This window comes from Bos indicus, chromosome 15, assembly GCF_029378745.1.
Source record: "Bos indicus isolate NIAB-ARS_2022 breed Sahiwal x Tharparkar chromosome 15, NIAB-ARS_B.indTharparkar_mat_pri_1.0, whole genome shotgun sequence".
NCBI lineage: Eukaryota > Metazoa > Chordata > Mammalia > Artiodactyla > Bovidae > Bos > Bos indicus.
In genome coordinates, this window is record NC_091774.1 from 16068642 (window position 1) to 16090090 (window position 21449).

At 45.6% G+C, this 21449-nt stretch overlaps 1 protein-coding gene and 1 long non-coding RNA gene across 5 annotated transcripts in view; one reads left to right on the forward strand and one right to left on the reverse strand.

Annotated features, from left to right (window-relative positions):
• AMOTL1 (angiomotin like 1) overlaps positions 1-21449 on the reverse strand; it is a 198308-nt gene that overhangs the window by 147570 nt on the left and 29289 nt on the right. For 3 of the 4 annotated variants that reach the window (XM_019974849.2, XM_019974850.2, XM_019974848.2), the window contains exon 2: positions 4979-5029. In XM_019974849.2, coding sequence (XP_019830408.2) covers positions 4979-5029 — 51 coding nt within the window. Of the gene's footprint in view, positions 1-4978; positions 5030-19196; positions 19332-21449 lie in introns of all 4 variants that reach the window. The other variant, XM_019974851.2, reaches the window with a different exon arrangement.
• On the forward strand, positions 5531-20277 carry LOC139187278 (uncharacterized). The gene is made up of 3 exons (XR_011570814.1): positions 5531-5907; positions 14642-14832; positions 16818-20277. It is a non-coding gene; the product is annotated as an uncharacterized lncRNA (long non-coding RNA).

Here is a 21449-nt window from a genome sequence, read left to right on the forward strand (position 1 = left end):
AAGACCAGGATGTAGCTCATTCACTGTGGTTAAAGCAGTAGGAGTCGTGATTGGTAGAGATGGTTAGTGATCACCAATGCAAGTGTGCTCCTCTTCTTTCTGGCTGTTACTAGACTACATTTCCCAGCCTCTTTCCATCTGCGTGAGGCTATGGGACTAGCTCCCACCTCTGGAATTGGAAGGAAGGTGAGTGTGTTACCCCCAGGCTGAGACAACCATCGGTGAGTGTACCTTTGTCCCGCTCACCTTATTCACTCGTCTGCCAAATGTATGCAAAGCATCCAGTGAAGGAATCTGATGCTCTAGAGTAGGATGGATGAAAACAGGAAAGGTGCCTGGGGCTTTCCATGATCACATGGATCAGAGCCCTCTGACAACTCAACACTTGACTACAATACAAGCAACAAACACCACCTCTATGGTGTTAAGTCACTGACATTTGAGCTTGTTTGTTACAGCAGCAGTTTGTCTGTCTATTCTGACTATTTTCATACTTCCCAGTTGCTGCACTCTGACAGACGTAAGTACTATTATCCAGCAGTGCAGTCTTAGCCCCTGTTTTAGGAGGGCAAGGGGGTGGGCTGGTAAACATTTACTGTTTTAAAGAAGTTACACAACTGTTACTAATTATTGTGATAAAGCCCCTACATCCTGCTTGAATAAGGAAGGCAAGAATAGTACAAGAAAACCCTTTCTCATGGTACACTGGCCCTGGGGGCACTGGCCCTGGTCTCTCAAGAATGCTATTCCCATGAACATTCCTTTGGGGACTCAGGAAAGTTCACAGAGTCTGAGCAAAAAAGAGCATCAACTGAACACACTGAGGCATTTCAGAGGGTCAAGAAACCCCAAAGGGCAGCAAATTAGGGAAAGTTAAGGAAACAGCGACCCATCTATGTCCATGTCCTTTTCAGTGGTGAAGGAGTGGACTCTCTTCCATTCTTCCTAATGTCCAGATTTTCTAAAGTAAGCATGTGCTACTTTTATATTAAAAAGTGGTTTTAAAATTTCCATTTTTAAGAAACAAAATAAACCGATTAAGCCTAAGGAATGAACAGACAAGAGAGATACAGGTCAAAGGATACAAGTGCCCCCAGGCATTGGTATGACAAAGAAACAGTTCAGCCTTAGGAATATACAACCATGAAAAGACAAAGCATCTCAGAGGTGACCCTCATTCACTCGTTCAATAAGCATTTCCTGTACCAGGTACTGGGCTGGCTGCTAGATCTGCAAAGAAGAATGAAGTGGCCACAACCTCATACAGTAGCTGACAACTTTGGCTACACACCAGAATCACTTGGGATTCAGTTTTTAAAACATACAGTGATAAAATACAGATGCTTAGGTCCACACTCCAGGGATTCTAATGTAATTGGTCAGGGTTACAACTTGGTCGTAGGACTTTTAATAGCTCCCCTGATTCTAATGAGCAGGGTGGAGAATCCCTAGGAGCACGTGACACATGAACTGAGTGTTGAAGGAAGGGTAGGAGCCAGCCAGGAGAGGAAGAGAGAAGGGGTGGTATTATGTAGCCAGAGCTGCATTTAGACTGTAGTTCAATGTAACAGATGGTTATGATGAGTGGGGATGATGCAAATGATGGGCGTTACCCCATGGCCAACCGAATGTCTATCTTCCAGGTAGTAGGAAGTTGATAAAGGTTACTAGACAGGGGCAGACATGATCATACCTGGCTTCATTCCAACTCTCCGTGCATTCTCTCTTACCCTCTCTGATGGCCATCGTCTCTGCCTACACATGGGGCTATAGAAGGGCTATGGAGAGATGATGCGGATTTTGCCTCTAGAAAATGGTACCATCACAGGAGACGGCATATTTCTGGACTCTCCATCAGAAGACACCTTCAACACAGCATTCATCTCGAGTTAGACTCCTATTTTCACTGCCTTTTCAAAAATTCCTTTTTGTTTTGTAGGGGGAAACAAAAGTTTATTTTACTCACAGGCCCAAGAAACAGGAAGTGTGACACATTTCGGGGGGGCACGAGAGATGCCTCAGGGTGGTCAGAGGGCAGAAAGTAGGAGTGCAGGGGAACAAAAACCCCTTTTTGGTTACTTAAATTCATTACGTGATCTTGCTGCAACACTGAGAATAAATGCCCCAAAGCGCTAGTCATAGCTTATTTGGAGACTGATATGAAAATTTGGAGTTGAAGCAGACTACCTATCGCATCATGAGAAAGTAGTGGCATTGTCACTGAAGACCCTCGACGGAACACCATTCCACACGCAGCTCCAAAACAAATCACTAGATAATTCAAATGACCCGATCACCATTTCTGAGCATCTGTTTGAAGAATAAGCAAATTACAGAGGAATTTCTAGAAATAAAAATGGTTTCAGTTAATAGGTTGGGACAATTGGTGAGAGCTAGTCCATACTTCATGCACTGGAAATGTGTCTTTTAACTGAATAAAATAATAATAATGAATTAACAGCCATAAGCACTTCCTGAATATCTGCACATACAATATGTGGGGTTAGGACTTTACACACAACATTGACCACAGTCATGCAAGGTCTGCCATTAGGTTGAGAGATAACCGAGTCTCAGAGCAGTTTTGTTATCTGTCCAAGGTCACAGGTAAGTGCAGTGATAGAATTCAAACTAAGTCTTCATGGCCTCCCTCCCTCCTTCTCCGGGTCCCTAAGATCCTGGCCAAGGGGTGAATCTGTGCTCTTTCGTGCTTCAGAAAGAATGGCTGCTTGACAAGCTTATCAACTGCTGTAGGGTAATCTTTCCTGCTGTGTGTCTAAGGAAAGCACCAAAAAGTATCACTATTCTTTCAAGGGAAAAAATGCCAGCTCCCTCTTTGACCTGAATAGCATGGAAACAACACAGTCTCAGCCAATGAGCTGCTCTGTCAGGAAGAGGAAATCCCTCTGGAGACACCATGCACCCAAGCAGTATGGCACCCGGTGTAAATAATAAACACCCAAGAGCCACATGCCTCCTTTGGCTTAAGATTTCAGGAGGCTGGAACTGGGTGATGCCTTAGGGGCTGCTTGGCACAAGCCCTGCTTTTCAAAGATGAGAAAACAGACTGGTTAACAGATCTACTAAAGCAGGCAAGGGGTTCCCAGGTGGCTCAGTGGTAAAGAATCTCTCCATCAACACAGGAGACGCAGAAGACATGGGTTCAATCCCTGGGTCGGGAAGATCTCCTGGAGTAGGAAATAGCACCTGACTCCAGTATTCTTGCCTGGAGAATCTCATGGACAGCGGAGCCTGGCGGGCTACAGTCCATGGGATTGCAAGAGTCAGACACAACTGAGCACAAGCCTATAAAAGGAAGGCACAGCAGCCAGAAACTTGGTCTCAAACTCTGACTCTGTATTTTATCTTATTTTGTATTCTCAATCATCTTGCATCCCAGAGCCCAGGAGGGAACCCCAGGATTCCTATAACACTCTCACCTCCTCATGAAAAACTGGGCTTTCCCCACAGAGGAGCTGAAGGGGAAAAAAATGCTGTTTTCTGAATTTCTACTGCTGATTTGAAGGGCTCCCCCTACTGATCAGCTGGACCGTCCAGTCTGTTACTCCCAAAGGGAGAGATGGAAACAAAAGAGGATCAATCACCTGGGCCTTTCAGGTACATAAATCGTTCTGTGAATGCAAACAATTAGGTGTTTATACAGGTGGTTTCTTGGAGCAAAGAATGCTCTTTCTGCCATGGCTGACACTTATCTATAATTTAAGAGAACCAAACAGCTTCTGTCCCATGTAAAGCACCAATGCTGGTGTCATTCACACACAATTAAACACGTGTAGAGCAGATCATCAAGAATATGCCCTCTTCAGAAACTGCTTCATGCAAAGCTATGGTTTAGATGTCATTTCCATTTCATAAAACGGCTCACCACAATGTCCCTTCAGAAGCTAGTTTTGTTCATGCATTTAATTTGTGATTCCATTTCCAGAGATGTGATTGCCTCAGAACTTGTCAGAAACACATTTTCTGAATAAAACAAGGTCCTCTTCCCTGCCTCAGAATGCCTCCCCTTGATCTAGACCTATTTTGGGTGCCTGGCTCTTAGAAATGGATGAAAGTCCTTGCTGCGGTGGAATTTAATTAACTTCAGCCAGTGTGGGTCTTGCTGAGGACACGCAGACCAGGAGGAAAGGATGATCAGACACATGGTACCCAAGGCTCAGAGCCTCACTGTGGATAAACATTTTTAAACAGTCATTTCATGGAAGGAAGGCGAGATGTTCAAGCTGGTGATAAAAGAACAGCAGGGACAGACTTGACAGCCCAGATTGTTAGCGGCTTAAGGAAACCGAGAATGAGAAAGAAAACCAAAACCAAAAATCAACCACTAAGCTACCAAATGAGACTGGGTGGCAGGAATACTTGGAGATAACCTGACAACGCAAATGTCCTTCTCTTCATGGGAGGAAGTCTATCTCTGACAAGTGTGTCCTGGCTCACCCACCACAAATCTACACTTAGAATGACAGGCGGAAGAGGATGAAATGCCCTATTCCAAGACACCTGGAGGAAAAACAGACGTCAAAGGCGATCGCAGCTCCCAGGTCTTGAAATTTAATTACCAGAACGTTTTTGGCCCTGGACTTCATTAAATTCAGGTTAGGGAGTAGCCACAAGATGTCCTTCTTGTGGCATTTACCGGCTAGCTGCATCTTTCCAGGCAGGATGAGACCGCCTGCTTGCAGGGTCCCGCAGATCAGGAAGTTTGCTGTGGCGCGCTCCTGGGAGCATCACCAAAGACCAGGACACACACACACGCACACACCGCACAGCCGACTCTCACCCCTGCCACCTCCAAAGCTCACGCTCCAGGAAAAGGCCAGTTCTCACAGCAAAAGGAACGTGCAGCAGGGCGAGAGTCCCCCGGCCAGCCCTTTCTCTCCGCCCCTCGGGCATGGACTCCAAATTCGCGATTCCCAGGCTGGGTTCTAACAAGAAAAGGCAAAAAGGGCAGACTTACCGAACTCCTCCGGGCTGTAGGGCGCGGGAGAGGCTTCCACAAACTCGTTGTCTGGAGGAAGAAGAAAAGCAGAAAACAAAAATAGAATCTTAACCTTTCAGGGCTAATCGATTAAAAATCAGTTACCGCCCAGGTCCCTTAGAAAAGCGCGCGTTTCTCTCTCCCAGCGACGGAAATCCGTGAACCTGGGGCCTCCCGGGGTTCCAGATGCCAGATCCACTGGGGGTAAGAAATCGTTAAAGAAACTTGGCGGGGAGCATTTCGGCCCAGGAACCAAGCGTCTTCTGGGCGCAGGCAGGTGCGCGCCAACTTTCCGTAGGTTGGAGCCCATGGATCCCCCGGCCCGGCGTGCCAGGCAGCGACCTCCCCCTCTACCCTCAGCCCGCGGGGCGCATCGCGGCGTCCCCCGGGTCTAGTGTCGACGCCCCGGCGCCCAGGAGCCCCAAAGTTTCCTAGCGGGTCCCGGAGGCCCGAGAGCGCGCAACGGCAGCGGCGGCTAGCTCCCTGCGCCCACCCGAAGGAGCGCCCGTGCGCATCCCCGCTACCCGTTGCTAGGCGACCGCGGCCTTCACGCTCTGCAGTGGCGCGCGCGCTGCCTCCCGACTCCTGGTGGGAGGGCATCTTCCCCATCCCCACTCTCTCTGACCATTTATGACAAACGAGCGCGTAACCAGTTGTAAAAACGATTTCTGCATTTTTGTATTATGTCTGTCCTGTTCCGATCGATGCTTGGGAAATCGTTTTTTTTTTTTTGCTTTGCTTCTCCTGGGAAAAAGCAGGAGTTTCAGAGCTTGAATATTCCCTGCAGCAAGGAAGGGTTTCCAACACCCTCAACCCTCTCCTTTGAACCTGAATTCTGACTTCACTCCAAGCAATATTTCTTCCTCTTAAGAGACTAGCAGAGAAGATAATATGCCTTCATTTCACAGGTAGGGAAACTGAGGCTCAGAAGTTAAGTAACTTATGTACGACTGCGCATCGTTGTGATACTCTGTGTGTGTGTGTGTGTGTGTGCGCGCGCGCACACACACGTGTCAGGAGAGAGCAGAGCCATATTCCTTCTAATATTAAAAGAGTTGCGCAGTTTCACGTACAGAATGTAGAAACAAAAGTTTGGGTCTGAAAATTTGAGTTGTAGGTCCTAAAGAAATTGATGTCAGCTTGCGGGAGTCTCCCTGCCTAGGTCAGTAACTTGTACAGATGCATTATGTGTTTCTACCAGGACTGACTGATGCTTCACTCAGGAGGGCCCTGAGCTATGGGAAAATGCTCTAGAGATGCTGGGAGGAGGCAGAGGAAGGAAGGCGCAGACATAGAAAATGGCTGTCTCTTCTCCATCCCCGGCCTTGGACACTGATAGTTGGAGAGTTAACAGTCTGGGCAACATCCGGACCTTCTATAGTCTCAGACTGATCAGATCGCCAGCTGCAGCAGCCCGAGGGCCCGTGGACCTGTGCTGAGGTGCTCTCATTCTGTAAACCTCAGTCATCTCTGAATGTTCTACTGTCAGTCTACAATTTACCGTGGAGGACAGAAAGAAGGCGCCCTGGCCCGAGTGCCCATGGAGGAATGGCCTGGGACCAAGCTGAGACTGTCCTCCTTCCGCACCAGGGTAACCGTTCTTCTTCTTCCTTTTCTGTTGGCTGCCCTGAGAGTGGCTTGAAGGATATCTCAGTTCCCTGACCAAGGACTGAACCAGGGCCACAGCAGTGAAAGCCCCGAATCCTAACCACTAGGCCAAGGAACACCCCAAAGCAACCATCTTGAACTGCCCAGCCTATCTCTCTATCCTCTTCTGTTTTCCCCACTCCTGACAATCTGAGCTCTGAAATCCAAGATGGGAATGTGCTTGGGTGAATTTTTGCACATATCAAGACATCCCCTCCCATCTCCTGAAAACCTCCATTTGCTTTCAGGAATTCATGGGCTTCCCCTGATGGCTCAGTTGATAAAGAATCCACCTGCAATGCAGGAGACCCCGGTTCGATTCCTGTGTTAGGAAGATCCCCTGGAGAAGGGATAGGCTACCCATCCCAGTATTCTTGACTTCCCTTGTAGCTCAGCTGGTGAAGAATCCACCTGCAATGTGGGAGACCTGGGTTCGATTCCTGGGTTGGGAAGATCCCCTGGAGAAGGGAATGGCTACCCACTCAAGTATTCTGGCCTGGAGAATTCCATGAACTGGATCCCAAAGAGCTGGACACGACTGAGCGACTTTCACTTTCACTTTCATTCATGGTTTGTAAAACTTTCTTTCAACTCCTCACTCTGTTGGAAACCTGGCTCTCCTTGAAAATAACAGAGCATGTTGTCCACAACCCTTACTCACTGCAGCCGTCTACAGACCTCTGTGTTATTCTACCTCATTTCTTGAAGGTGTTGGCATCTGGATCACTGTCACTTTTCCCAATACCGTTCCCATGATAATTTTTATTTCCAAATCTACCAGTGGATTCTTCTCGTACTCTGGTCTCTCAGCTCTTCAACATCCTCTCCCTTCCTGCACCTCCAGCTATCCCAGCTTCCTGCCCTTCTAGTAACACCATCTGTAATCTCAACACCAAGCATTCCACTTTCCTATCACCACCACCCAGCCTTCCAAGCTTTCCAGCTTATTCTTCCTGTTAGCCTCACCCAATGTCTCCTTGACCCCAACCGCTCCTGTAATTTGCTGATCCTGTGATCTTTTCTGTGTTACTCTCCCTCTTGACATTCCTTTCTCTTTTAACCACCCTAGTTTCCAGGTTTACTATTATCATTTCTCTTATATACCCCTTCAAATCCACCTCTCTCTCTGTCTACTAAGTCTTTGGGAAAACCATACCCCTGATAAAATCTATTTCTTCATCTTCTCTCTGCTGGCACCCAGTGAAACATGATCAGAGAAGCACAGCATCATGCTGACTGGTCTTATTTTCAGTGTGTGACCACTAGCCTCAAGTGGACATTAGTGCAGCCCAGCAATCAGTCTGTTTGCCTGGTTTACTTACTCTCCTGCTCTCTAGTTACTATGGATGAACCATCCATTTTCCAGCTGAGGCCAACTCCTCTGTTGTGTATCAGATCCTCCGTGCCCTCTCACATGGATTTCTCCCCCATCTCTTCTCTAAGTTGATGTTCTCCTCTGTTCTGGATCATTCCCATCAGTATACAAATGTGCTGTTATGTTTCTATCTTTAAAAAATCTTTTCCAATTCTACTTCTGTCTTCTAATTACTGATCTCAAGTTTCAGTGACAGTTTACCACAAAATTCATCAAAGAATTGTTTATACTCATTGTTTCCACCATCTTCCTTTAATCTTAAAGGCAAACAGGCTTATAGCTCATCACTCTTCCAGAGTAGCTCTTGTCAAGGTCAAGACTGACCTTGGCACTGCAAAATTCCAACGGTCAGTTCTTGATCTGAGTAGGAGTCTTTGACTCCCTGATGCCATGAGGAGGTGAGCTCAGATGGCCTGTTTGCAGGACTGCTGCTGCCGCTAAGTCGCTTCAGTCATGTCAGACTCCGTGCGACCCCATAGACGGCAGCCCACCAGTCTCCCCCATCGCTTCCAATTCCCCATCGGATCAGGAGGCAACTAGCCTTTGCATTCCAAGAGAGACAGTCTACAGAGGGCTTTGGTATGAGTGCCAAGGTCTGGTTAGGGGTCAACCAGACCTTGGCTCTAATACCAGATTCACTATTAACTAGTAGTTTAATTTCTGCTAACCTTAGTTTTCTATAAAAATGGAGATAATAATTATACCTAACTCATAAGGTTGTAGCAAGAATGCAATAACCTACAGCATTTAGAGCCTGTAAAATAAAGACTGTCACACTGTGAAAATCAAGTACATGTTAGTTATTATTAGATGGTATGCTCTTTCACAGCTGAGGAAAATGAGGCTCTTTTCTCTTCTTTCATGACTTCAAGTTACTGAAAGGAATCACTAACCACAGATTATGCTTCCATTTAAAAGCAATGTACATGGTCCCACCTCTTAGTTTGCTTTCTAAGAGTTTCCTTGAAAGTTAGTTATGTGGAATTAGGATCAGGCATTCCCCATAGAAAGAGCATTACAAATATTCTACCAGGTGATTAGGTTCTGGAGCCTGCCAGATTGTTCTAACTCACAATGGACTCCCTTTCAATTTGTTCCCTAAAAATGGATGACTCATAAGCTAAGAATTTTCTTACAGCCCTTCAGTTATTTAAATTTCCTAATCAGCGGAAAGTTAATGAAAAAATATTTTTCTTGTTTTAATATTTGTTGTTGACAATTTTTCTAAAATATATGATTCCAATTTTCTATCTTAGAAAGCAAAGCAGAGAAAACAATAACATTTCCTGTTAGTCAAACAATACTTATGGGGAAGTACCATGCTTCTCTGGTGGTTCAAATGGTAAAGAATCTGCCTGCAGTGCAGGAGACCTTGATTCCATCCCTGGGTCAGGAAGATCCCCCGGTGAAGGGAATGGCAACCCATTCCAGTATTCTTGCCTGGAGAATTCCCATGGACAGAGGAGCCTGGCAGGCTATCGTCTGTGGGGTTCAAAGAGTCAGATACAACTGAGCAACTAAGCATACACACCATTCTTTCAGGATGGTAGGCAATGCATCTGTGAGGCAAGGCAGATACAATAGTGGTCAGAACGGGTTCCTGTCCTCATGTTGCTCACCTTCCAATAGGTTCAGAAGACCTTCCTAACCTTAGGCAATATCTCAAACTGGATGCTTATAGACCTCTTATAAAGAAATGGTTCTGCAAATAAGTTAATCAGTACCATTTTTCTAGATTCATATATATGCGTTCATATACAATATTTGATTTTCTGACTTACTTTACTCCACATGACAGGTACTATTCTATTTACAGGACAGAAATAAAGATGCAGATGTCAAGCACAATCACGTGAACATAGCGGGGGAAGGGGAGGATGGGGCAGACTGGGAGAATAGCATTGACATATACACTATCATGTGTAAATAGACAGCTAGTGGGAAGCTGCTGTATAGCACAGCGAGCTCAGATCGGTGCTCTGTGATGACCTAGAGGGGTGGGATGGAGGGAAGAGGCTCAAGAGGGAGGGATATATGTATACATAATAGCTGAGTCACTTTGTTGTACAGCAGAAACTAACACAATGTGGTAAAGCAATTATGTGAAGTGAAGGTGCAAGTCTCTCAGTTGTGTCTGACTCTTTGCAACCCCATGGACTATAGATTCCATGGAATTGTCCAGGCCAGAAAACTGGAGTCATAGCCATTCCCTTTTCCAGGGAATCTTCCCAATTCGGGGATCAAACCCAGATCTCCCACATTGCAGGTGGATTCTTTACCAGCTGAGCCACAAGGGAAGCCCAAAGCAATCATACTCCAATATAAAAAGAAATTGTTCTGCTGGGAAGTTATAAAAGAGAGTACACAATATTATAGGTTGGAATCTCAGTTCTGTCAAATTATTAGGGGAGAAATCATAGGGTTGTTACTAGATCTCCCAGAGCTTCAGTTTCCTGACGATAATACTTAATACCGTATTGCTGGGAAAAGCTGAGCAGGTTAAGTGTGAAACAGACCAAGCACAGTGCTGGGCACTGTGGACGCTGAGGAGGAAATGTTCCTTTCTCTCCCACACAGAAGGCTTGGGCATGCTGCAGGCCCTTTTTTTGACTCTCCTAGAGGGGCTTCCCTTGTAGTTCAGTCGGTAAAGAATCTGCCTGCAAGGCAGGAGACCCAGCTTCGATTCCTGGGTCAGGAGTATCCCCTGGAGAAGAAATTGGCAACCCACTCCAGTATTCTTGCCTAGGAAACACCATGGACAGAGGATCCTGGCGGGCTACAGACCATGGGGTCTCAAGAGTCAGACACAACTTAGCAACTCAACCACCACAGAAGGAGAGTGGGCTTCCTGCTGCTATGGCCTCTAAAGACAGGGAAGCAATCTCTGATCTTATTTCTAGGGCAGCATTTATTAGAAAGTGGGACATGTGGAGAGAAAGCAGCAAGAAGGAAATATTTCTGGGGCTCAGGGTGAATTATTTCTGGGACTCAGGTTTTCCATAGAAACATAGTACAACAAGGGGCTGATGGCTCATCTTCACTCTTACTATTACCTGCTGCATGATTTGAGCAGATTTTTGGGAGCTAACCTGGGAACCCAATCCCTAGCTTTAATATTTCTTCGTATATATAAAGTTAATAATATATTATTCATTAATATTAATAATTTTATATAATACATCAAACTTTAAATGTTTTAAATTAATTTTATTATATAAGCAAATAATATATATTCAAGGGGAAAGAAAAAGACATTTAGTCCCCATGGGTATAAACTGCAAATGGAAGTCCTCCTTTCTCAGTTTCCATCCACAAACTCAAATAACATCCACAGATTCTTGCGTGCTCGAGATTGCTTTTTAGGCACATTCAAACATGTTTATGAATTATTGAAACAAGTTAGGTATCCTATGATGGCTTCTGAATGAAAGACAGTGCATTTCTAAATGAGATCTTGGTCCAACCCCAATCATAAACTGAGGTATGACTATTTTCTCAGTTTATAAACTGCGGTATGACTATTTTCTCAGTAGGGCAAGAAAGTGTATAAACAAATCTTTGGGAAAAAGTCTTATCAACTGTTATGTATAGAACAGTAAAATCTTGAACAGTATGTAGGTATTTAAAGGGTTCTACTTCAGTTATCCTGGAAACTCACTAAGCAGAGCTCTCATCCGTCCACCCAGGAGCTGTGCTCACGTGGCAACATGAAACATAATGCTAAAATCAAAGGAATTCTTTGGTCCATTTTTCTAGAGTTAAAAGCACTGGAAAATGCTTTTGGAAGTGTTTCTAGCAAAGCAGCCATCACTAATATCCTGCATGGTGGGCAGGATGGCAGCTGCATACCAGCCCCTGCCCCCAGGAGGCTGGGGATGCCATCAGCCCCTGTCTGGCCTCTGCTGCGGTGGGGCCAGGGCCTGCCTTGCTGCAGCGCTGCTTGGAGCAGAGGCCACAGGGAGGGCCAGGCTAGATGGGCTGCTTTCATACAGCCCCTTGGTCAATGGAGAAAAGGAGGAGACGGCCTCATACAGGAGGTGACTTCTTCCCCCAAGAGATGGATGAGAGGTCTAAATGCCACCCTAGGGAGACTTCCCTGGTGGTTCAGTGGTTAAGATGCCACGCTTCCAATACAGGGGATGCAGGTTTGATCCCTGGTCAGGGAACTAAGATCCCACGTGCCCTGTGATGTTGCCAAAAACTTAAAAACAAAAAGTTAAAAAGAGAAAAAAAAATGTCACATAGGGAAAAGGTTATTTTTCGGCCAAGGTATGCTATCAATTCCCTTTGCAAGAAAAATCTGCATGGATGCTGTAGTAAGTTAGGATGGTGGCCACAGGCTAGGATCTGTGCACAGCCTTCCCGATCCCTACCCCTGGGAGGTCACCGATTTCAACCATGAAAGACAAGGAGGAGAGAGCTATACCTTCCCCCTGCCTCCCTCTTCTCCCTGGTGTTGCCCTTGGCTCACGTTCTCTGCAGGTAGCCTTCTGTCTCCTGGAGGCTCTCTGCTAGTTAATGGCAGAAGGGAGTGGAGATGCGAAGCTTGCCCCTCCTCCTCTCCCCACTCTGGGGAGCGAGGGCGAGACTGGTTTAGGAGACAAGAGAGAGGTCGTGGCTGCCCGGGGCCGGTCTGACTCTCTGCTCTTATCCTGTCTCTGTGTGCATCCTCTTAGGACAGCGGACAGAGGACAGCAGGGGCACATATGTGCCCACCCATAGGGTTTCATCAAAGAGAATTTTCATCTAATTGGTGTCTCAGCATTAGCTCCAGGGCTGAAATGGCCCAAAGGACATCTCTCTTCTCCTAGGGTTTAATATTCTTTTCTTTAAGCACAACCCCACTTTTTTTTTTTTTTTTTAATAATCCTTGATGCAAGGCAGAAAGAAAACAGAGTGGCTTCGTTCCCTTTAAATGAAAATCAAGCCTCAGAGAATGCTTTAAGTGTTTGATACTGTCCAGAAGAAAGAAATAGCCTTAATGGAAGAATTGTGGGTGTGCGCGCGCTAAGTCGCTTCAGTCGTGTCTGACTCTGCGACCCTATGGACTGTAATCCTCTGGGCAATGGGATTCTCCAGGCAAGAATGCTGGAGTGGGTTGCCATGCCCTCCTCCAGGGACTCTTCCCCACCCAGGGATCAAACCCATGTCTCACGTCTCCTGCATGGGTAGGCGGGTTTTTTTTTTGTTTTGTTTTGTTTTTAACCACTAGTGCCACCTATATGTCACTATATGTCACCTGAAAAGAAAAATCATTATTCTTACAGAAACAGTGCAAGCCAAGAGATGATATGGTACTAAGTCTGACAGGAAGACAAGGATTCATTTTGGTAAAAATGCTAAGTATGTTCTCTGAACAATTCAAATACCAATGCAGTAGATGTTACTAACAACAGCAAAGTGTTTTATGAAGTGTATGAACTTGGAGACATCCAGCCCACCTCCCACCCCCAGGTAACACCCCCTGTTACCAACTATGGAATAGAGGTGAAGATTTAAAAGACTCTTTACTCAGCATCATATCAAAGGAAATGAACTCTGGCTGAGCCAAGAAGCGACTAGAAGGTATATGTGGCTATGACTCAGAATAAACCATTCCAAAAATACACACAGAAAAAGGTCCCTGCAGAGGAAAATCATATACTTCCAGCTTGCATTCAGCTGCATCTATTGAGTGAAATCAGACAAAATACCTTGTGTTAAGGCGAAAGTAAAAACATTTGGTGTCACTGAAATCTATAACTAAACCATTATAAGAGAGGTCCATAGAATGGATGTGAGTTTCTGCTGACATGCAGAGACCATCCTCATCTCCCATTTTGGTCTGAGGCCTGTGAGGGAATCACTTCTTTCAGACATTGCAAATAGACTCTACCTGGTGCACAAGAGCCTCTCTTTTTTTCACATTAAAATGGTTTTTCCAATAAACTATGGCCTTACCAATATAGGTGCTGAAAGGGGAAGCAGAAGCCTGAGTTCTTGCCTTAGTTTTGCCACTAAATCTTTGACAAGTCTCCATACCTGCCTAGCCTATGATCTCCTCTGTAAAAAAAAAAAAAAAACCTGACGTTTATGCAACTTGTTAAAACAAATGTCAACGTGTATACCTGTGGCAGATTCTTGTTGATATATGGCCAAACCAATACAATATTGTAAAGTTAAAAAATAAAATAAAAACAAAACAAAAACAAATGTCAGTAGGAGACCAGGGATGACAGATTATGTTGTATCAATCTTTTTACCACCCTGTATGCAGGAGAAACAGACACAAAGCTCAACTATACACAATTTTATTTTATGAAATAAAATAATTTTTTTAAAAAAAGAAATAGGACTTCCTTGGTGGCCCAGTGGTTAGGAATCCAGCTGCCAATGCAGGAGACACGAGTTCGATCCCTGATCTGGGAAGATTCCACATGCTGCAGGACAGCTAAGCCCATGTACCCAAGCCACCACAGTGAAAAGCCCTCACCCTGCCATTAGAAAGTAGCCCCACTCACTCAAACTAGAGAAAGCATGCAGAATCTTCCTGGATACATTTCGTGGAGTGCTGCCTTCAGGTTGTCTAAGTCAGAGCAGTGCTTATTGGAATTAATCATTTGGTTTGATCCCTCATCCAGGAATATGCCGCATGCTGCAGGGCGACTAAGCTGGTGGCCACAGCTACTGAGCCCACGTGCCTAGAGCCCGTGCTCTGCAACAAGAGAAGCCACAGCAGTGAGACGACCACAGACCGCTGCTGGAGAGTACTCCCTGCCCACTGCCGCTACAGAAAGCCTGCACACAACAACAAAGATCCAACACAGCAAAAGTAAGCAAATAATAATTTTTTGTTTTGGTTTTTTTTGGTAAGAAATAAACTCAAAGGATCAAGCTTCCTAGACACGTGGTGCTGCCCCCTTGAAACTGATGGGGAAGTGAACTGGATGGAGCAGAACCCTGGAGAACAAAGACCTAAGTGTGACTGTGAGCTCTACTGTCGTTTGCCGTGCAAGCTGGACTTCGTATTTGTGTCTTCACAAGTCTCAGTTTCCTCATCTGCAAAATGGGGGTAATAATAACTGCTTGAAGAGATTTCAGTAAGGATATGAACAAAATGAAATAATGTCCCCAGCAGTGCTTGGCACCCAGACCACACTTGGAAAAATGTCCTTCCTTCCTGCAGGAGGGAAGTCCACCCCTTCCTGTTTTTATAACCAGAATGGGGAAACAGCGCCAATAAATTTCTAGACACACCTGGCTCCGGCTGCCAGGTTATGTTCCCCACACTTCCTGCCTCTTCCCTGATGATAAGTTTAAGCAGGTTGGGTCCCCTGGGAGGAGTGAATGACAACAGGGTTCCCAAACAGCTGAGTGAACGCAAGTATAACAGGAAGACATGTTTTATGGATTCACTGTGAAGGTCTGAGGACGCCTCCCCTCCTGCGCCAAATCCCCACATGTCTGATGGGGCAGCTGGCGAATCAGAGGAGCCTGCGGTGGTGGTCAGAACCAGGGCTCTGGCCCCCTTCTGTTCTGTGTGTTAGGCCCTGCATTTAATTTCATTTGGAAAATGTGTTCCAGGCCTTTAAAATAAATTTGCATAACCACTGGCCCAGGCCCTTGAGGGGATTTTAAGAGTGTAGGCTTTGGGAGTGGAAGAGGGACTTTCGTGGAGAAATTCTGTATCTCCCCCAGACATCCTGGGCTCTTCCCAGCCAGCTTTCCAGGAGGTTGACCCACCCTCATGGCAGCCGAGATGCCCAGATGTTGCCTGGAACTGGCCTTGCCTCCAGGCCCATGACTCACCAGGATGACTGAGCCTCCCTGGCAGATAACACGGTTCTCAAAGGACTCCGTGAAGCCAAGAATAAGATCTCAAGGCTTGCACACTTTCAGGACTTTCCCTGGTAGCTTGCTAGAAATGTAAACCCCATTAGCCCACAGTGAGCCTCTGAGATGGAGCAGCTGGGACCAGCCAGTGTTGGGAGAGGGGGGACGTGGGGTAAGGGGTGGAGGGAAGATGGTCCGAAGCAGGTGGATCAAGGCCTTGGCAATGCATTAGCTGAGGTGCCCATTGGTGGCTCTTGGATGGTAACCCACACATTGCAACAGCACTGTGGGTTTTCTGGCCTTGTTAAGAGCTAGTTGTCTTTTCTACTGTGACAACGAAATAAGCAGCAAAAAAAAAAAAAAAAAAAAAGTCTGTAACTGGACCCCCAGAGCCTTTAATTGAGAAGGCAGAGTAGCTAGTTTTGGAGGGTGAATCGTCAGGCAATAAGTTGGCATGGCTAAGTGTCAGGCAGACCTCCGTTCAAATCCCCACATTGCCTATGACCTTGAGCAAGTTTCCCAGCATCTTCAGGCTCAATTTTTTTCATTCATAAAAGGAGAATAAGGTTGTTGTGAGAATGAACAGTGATGGTCTTTATCTATACTAAAGAAAGGTGTAGTGTCACGTCCGGTGTAAGGTATCTATCTAATGAGGGATTACAAATATTTTTTTGTAATTCATCTAGTTCTGACTTAAGTCTGGCACAGGGGTCTCCCACTGTGCAAGTTTGTTTGTTTTTGAGTGTGAGTTTCCTCACCTCATTTCAACATTTCACCATATTTCCATTTTGCCACCCGACCTAGTCCTCTTAGGACCTGCATCCTTTCCCTGAACCCTGACCTAGGCCTCTGGAGGTGGTGGTAGTTTAGTTGTTAAGTCATGTCCAACTCTTGAGATGCCATGGACCATAGCCCACCAGGTTCCTCTATCCATAGGACTTTCCAGGCAAGAGTACTTAAGTGGATTGCCATTTCCTTCTCCAGGAGATCTTCCCAATCCAAGGAGAGAACGCGGGTCTCCTGCAGTGCAGGCAGATTCTTTACCAACTGAGCTACCAGGGAAGCCCTGCTTAATCCAGCCTGAGAACCACCCGGATCCAGCCGCTCACAAGAACTTTCACATTTCAGCATACTGCTTCCTTGAGAGGGTGCTTCACCCACACAGGACAACACAGCCAAAGTCTGTCTTGGACACCTCCAACATCACAGACCGACTTCTGAACTGGGGCCAGATAACAAGGGATCTACTGCCCATCTGAGCTAAGCTTTTCCATCAGCTCCAGATGCTCATCACTACCCAAGAGCAGTGCCTCTCCATCAGGCAGATCTAGACACCGGGCTGGGTCCCCTTCCTACAAGCCAGATGTATCTCCAAAGACTGTAGATATATGATGTGGTGAACTCAAGGAGATGTGTGGTAATGCTTGGAACTGCTCACAGTAGAATTTCTAACCACTCCCTTGTCACAGTGACCCCTGAGGCTTCTTTCTGCTCTAAACTTCTATGATGGATGATGCAGGCAAACCATACTTACTTACTTCTCTCCTATGCCATCCAGCTTTAATGAACAAGCCTGGGGTCACTGAGAAAAATGCTCTAGGTGTGCCCAAAGCAAGGTGGAGTGATTCCAGAAGCAGTTGTGCAATGCATTGGGCTGCCACAGTCAAAAGACGTTCTCAGTGACCACAGAAATCTGCAGAGGACCTGGTCTCAGCCATCATTCATTCATACATCCATTCATTCATCAAGCCACCCAGCCAGCCAGCCACCAAATACGTATCAAATATTTGCCAGGCTGCTTGTGAAAGGGATGCAAAAGCAAATAAAACAAGATGTCTGCCCCTGAGAGGCTCACAGGTCATCTAGGATGCAGACAGTGACAATACAATGTAGAAACTTGGTGACATGGAAAGCTGCAAGCTCTGTGGCAATACTGAAGATAGACTGCTCATTCCGATTAGGATGGGGGTGGACGGGTGAAGAGTCCCAGAAGAGATGACTGAAGCTGGCGCTTCAGAGATGAGCAGGACCTGGCCAGGTAGAAGGCATATACTAATGACAGTCTTTGCAGAGGCTCACAGGTGTGTGAGGACGTGAGGCACTCAAGGATCCAGGGGGAGGTAGACACGGTGAAGAGGAAGGGCTTCGTGTTTAGTGAGGAGCTGCAGGAGATGAGTCTAGAGAGGCAGGCAGAGGTCAGACCAGGAAAGGCAGGCTGTGTGTGGAGCTGAGGAGGTTCAACTTTGTGCCCTGGGCTGTGAGGAGACATGGCTTAAGAACCTCTAAAAAGTGGCTCAGGTGGCAATGTGACAGGGCGTAGGAGTGAACAGCGATTGGTTTTTGTCTGGACTGCATCCAAGTTCCTTCTCTCAGAACCTAAAGCTTCCCTCTGGGGAAACTCCCATTGTGTACAGCTGTCTTGGTTGGAAAATGTACCCTGATGCAGTGCAAAAACTAAGTAAGTGTTTATTGCTATCTAAGTTACCCCATTTTAGAGATGGGTACAGTAGGGAATGTAGTCTGGTGATCTCTGTGTCTATCTTAATCTCTTTCTTATATCCCCAGTGCTTGGCATGTAGTAGCTGCTCATTATTAATTGAGTGAATGAATAAATAACAGCAAATGAGAGGCATACCATTTTTAAAAATATCTTGTGAATGCATTAACTTCAGTGGCCTCTGTTTTCTCATCCATAGATTAGCTCCTACCAAAGTGGATCCCCATTAGATGGGCAATGGGGCAGACCTTGGGCCTGACAGAGGACCACTTCCCTGCGTCAGGGGTATGGTTTTGACACCTGTATGCTCCATGCCAGGACAGTAACAACATCCCGAACTTAACTCTGAGTTGTATTAATCAGATGCTAGGATGTGGACACAGAATGAAGGAGAGCCAATCTATGCCAGTTATACCGGTTGCATTATCCCCAGTCTTAATCTTTGCAGGGCTGTGGAGAGGAGATGAGAGGGGAGGAGACGGGAGACAGGCAAGAAAATAGTGCCTGGATGTTAGGTGCTCAAAGTTATGTGACCGGCTTCCCACTCAGCTAGGGTAAGGTCTCATTCAATGACAGCTTACATTACTTAATGGTGCTCATCGCAAACCTCCAAGTAGGCATTCTTACTCTCATGTTAAGGCTGAGGAAACAATAGATTTTCTTAAGGCCCCATAGAGTATAAAGAGAAAATTCCATATCTGAACCTGGGTCTGTCTGACTCCAAAGTCCATGCCTTCGCCTCTCCACCCAGCTGGTTTTGAAAAGGCAGATAGCGCTGGGCATGTAGTGTGTACCGCTGGGTTGACCCAGTGGGTGCATGAGTTGAAGAGGACCGCGTGTATCTGGGACAGCAAAAGCAGCCATACCCCCTCTGGTGTTGGCAAAATGATGAACTCCAGCGTGAGACAGCCAGGTTCCTTCCTCCAAAGGCCATTTTTCACTAAGGTCCATGCTTCCCGCAAGTCTCTTGTATGTGCAGCTCTCTCATCAAATGGAATCTCCTGAAATAATGAGCACGAAAAAATGGAGATAATTGACTACTGATACTCTGCTGGGGCGGGAACATGTTCTTGAAGGGAAGCACTCAATTTCTAGTTTATTATGTTTCTTTAGCATGTGAAGATTGTTGTCAAGATTCAGGCATTCACAATAGCCAAAACAATCCCACTTCTGGGCATATATCCAGAAGAAAACTCTTAATTCTAAAAGATATATGCACTCCTATGTTCATAGCAGCTCTATTTACAATATCCAAGACATGGAAGCAACCTAAGTGTCCATCGACAAATGAATTGATAGAGAAGAAGTGGTACATATATACAATGGAATATTACTCAAGCATAGAAGAGAATGAAAAATGCCATTTGCAGCAACAGGGATGCAACTAGAGATTCTCATACTAAGTGAAGTATGTCAGGGAGAGAAAGACAAATGCTATATGATATCACATATATGAGCAATATAAAATATGACACAATTGAAGGTATCTATGAAGCTGAACCAGTCCATTCTAAAGGAGATCAGCCCTGGGTGTTCTTTGGAAGGAATGATGCTAAAGCTGAAACTCCAGTACTTTGGCCACCTCATACAAAGAGTTGACTCATTGGAAAAGACTCTGATGCTGGGAGCGATTGGGGGCAGGAGGAGAAGGGGACGACAGAGGATGAGATGGCTGGATGGCATCACTGACTCGATGGACATGAGTTTGAGTGAACTCTGGGAATTGGTGATGGACAGCGAGGCCTGGCGTGCTGCAATTCATGGGGTCGCAAAGAGTCGGACATGACTGAGCAACTGAACTGAACTGAACTGAACTGATGAAGCTGAAACAGACATAGAGAACAGACCTGTAGCTGCCAACAGGGAAGGAGGGTCATGGGGGATGGACTGGGAGTGGAGCTAGTAGATGCAAACTATTACATATAGAATAAAACAGATAAACAACAAGGTCCTAATGGATAACACAGGGAACTATATTCAGTGACCTGGGATAAGCCGTAGTGGAAAATGATATAAACAAGAATATATATGTGTGTGTGTGTGTGTGTGTGTGTGTGTGTGTGTAACTGAGTCACTTTGCAGTACAGCAAGAATTAACACAACATTGTAAATCAACTATGTGTGTGTGTGCGTGTGCATGTGTGTGTGTTAGTTGCTCAGTCGTGTCTGCCTTTTTGTGACCCCATGGACTGTAGCTTGCCAGGCTCCTCTGTCTATGGGATTTTCCAGGCAAGAACAGTGGGGTGGGTTGCCATTCCCTTCTCCTGGGGATCTTCCCAACCAAGAGATTGAACCCAGGTCTCCTGCCTTGCTGCCAGATTCTTTACCATCTGAGCCACCTGTACTTCAATAAAACATAAAAATTAAAAGATTCAGGCACAGTCTGAGTGTGAGATCTTCAACAAGTCTAATCGAGTCAAAAAATCATGGTTCCCCTTTTCATTCAGTTAGCATGTTTATGGAGCAACTATCGCATTCAAGGCTTTGAGCAAGGGACTTACTGTAATTAGCTCTGCATGTTTTATAGAATCCTAGAACTTCAGGGTAGCATAGTTGCATTAAAAAAAACTAAGTATATACTTCTATATGTGACTAAAAAACAGATTGGAAAATCTGAACTAAACTTTGGAGGTAAATCCCATCATATTGAAAATATGAGTACTTCCCATCATAATGGAAATATGAGTACTTCTCATTTTCTTTGTAATCTTCTGCATTTTCCGTAAGAGACATGCATTACTTTTATAATCTGAAAAAATATATAATAAATATAATTTTCAAAGAAAATCCCAGGGCTGAGAAGGACCATGAAGATGCATTTTCCACTTTCTCTTGAAAACCATGATAGAAGGTCCATGTCATGAGGGCTCTAGTTTTCATAAAAAGGACACTTCACTGGCTGTCTCCAAGAAGTCCAGCCTGGGAATCCCTTCCTGTAAACCATATCTGGGAAGATTACAACTCACAGCCAAACTTATCCCAACATTACAAAGAGACTTTATAATTCTCTGCATTGCAGGTCCTCCAAAGAACACGACTGAATAATTGAAGGTGACTGATGGACCTAATCTGTGAATGCAGCCAGTGGGACATTCTCCAGGGCAGAAACCCTGTCAGCC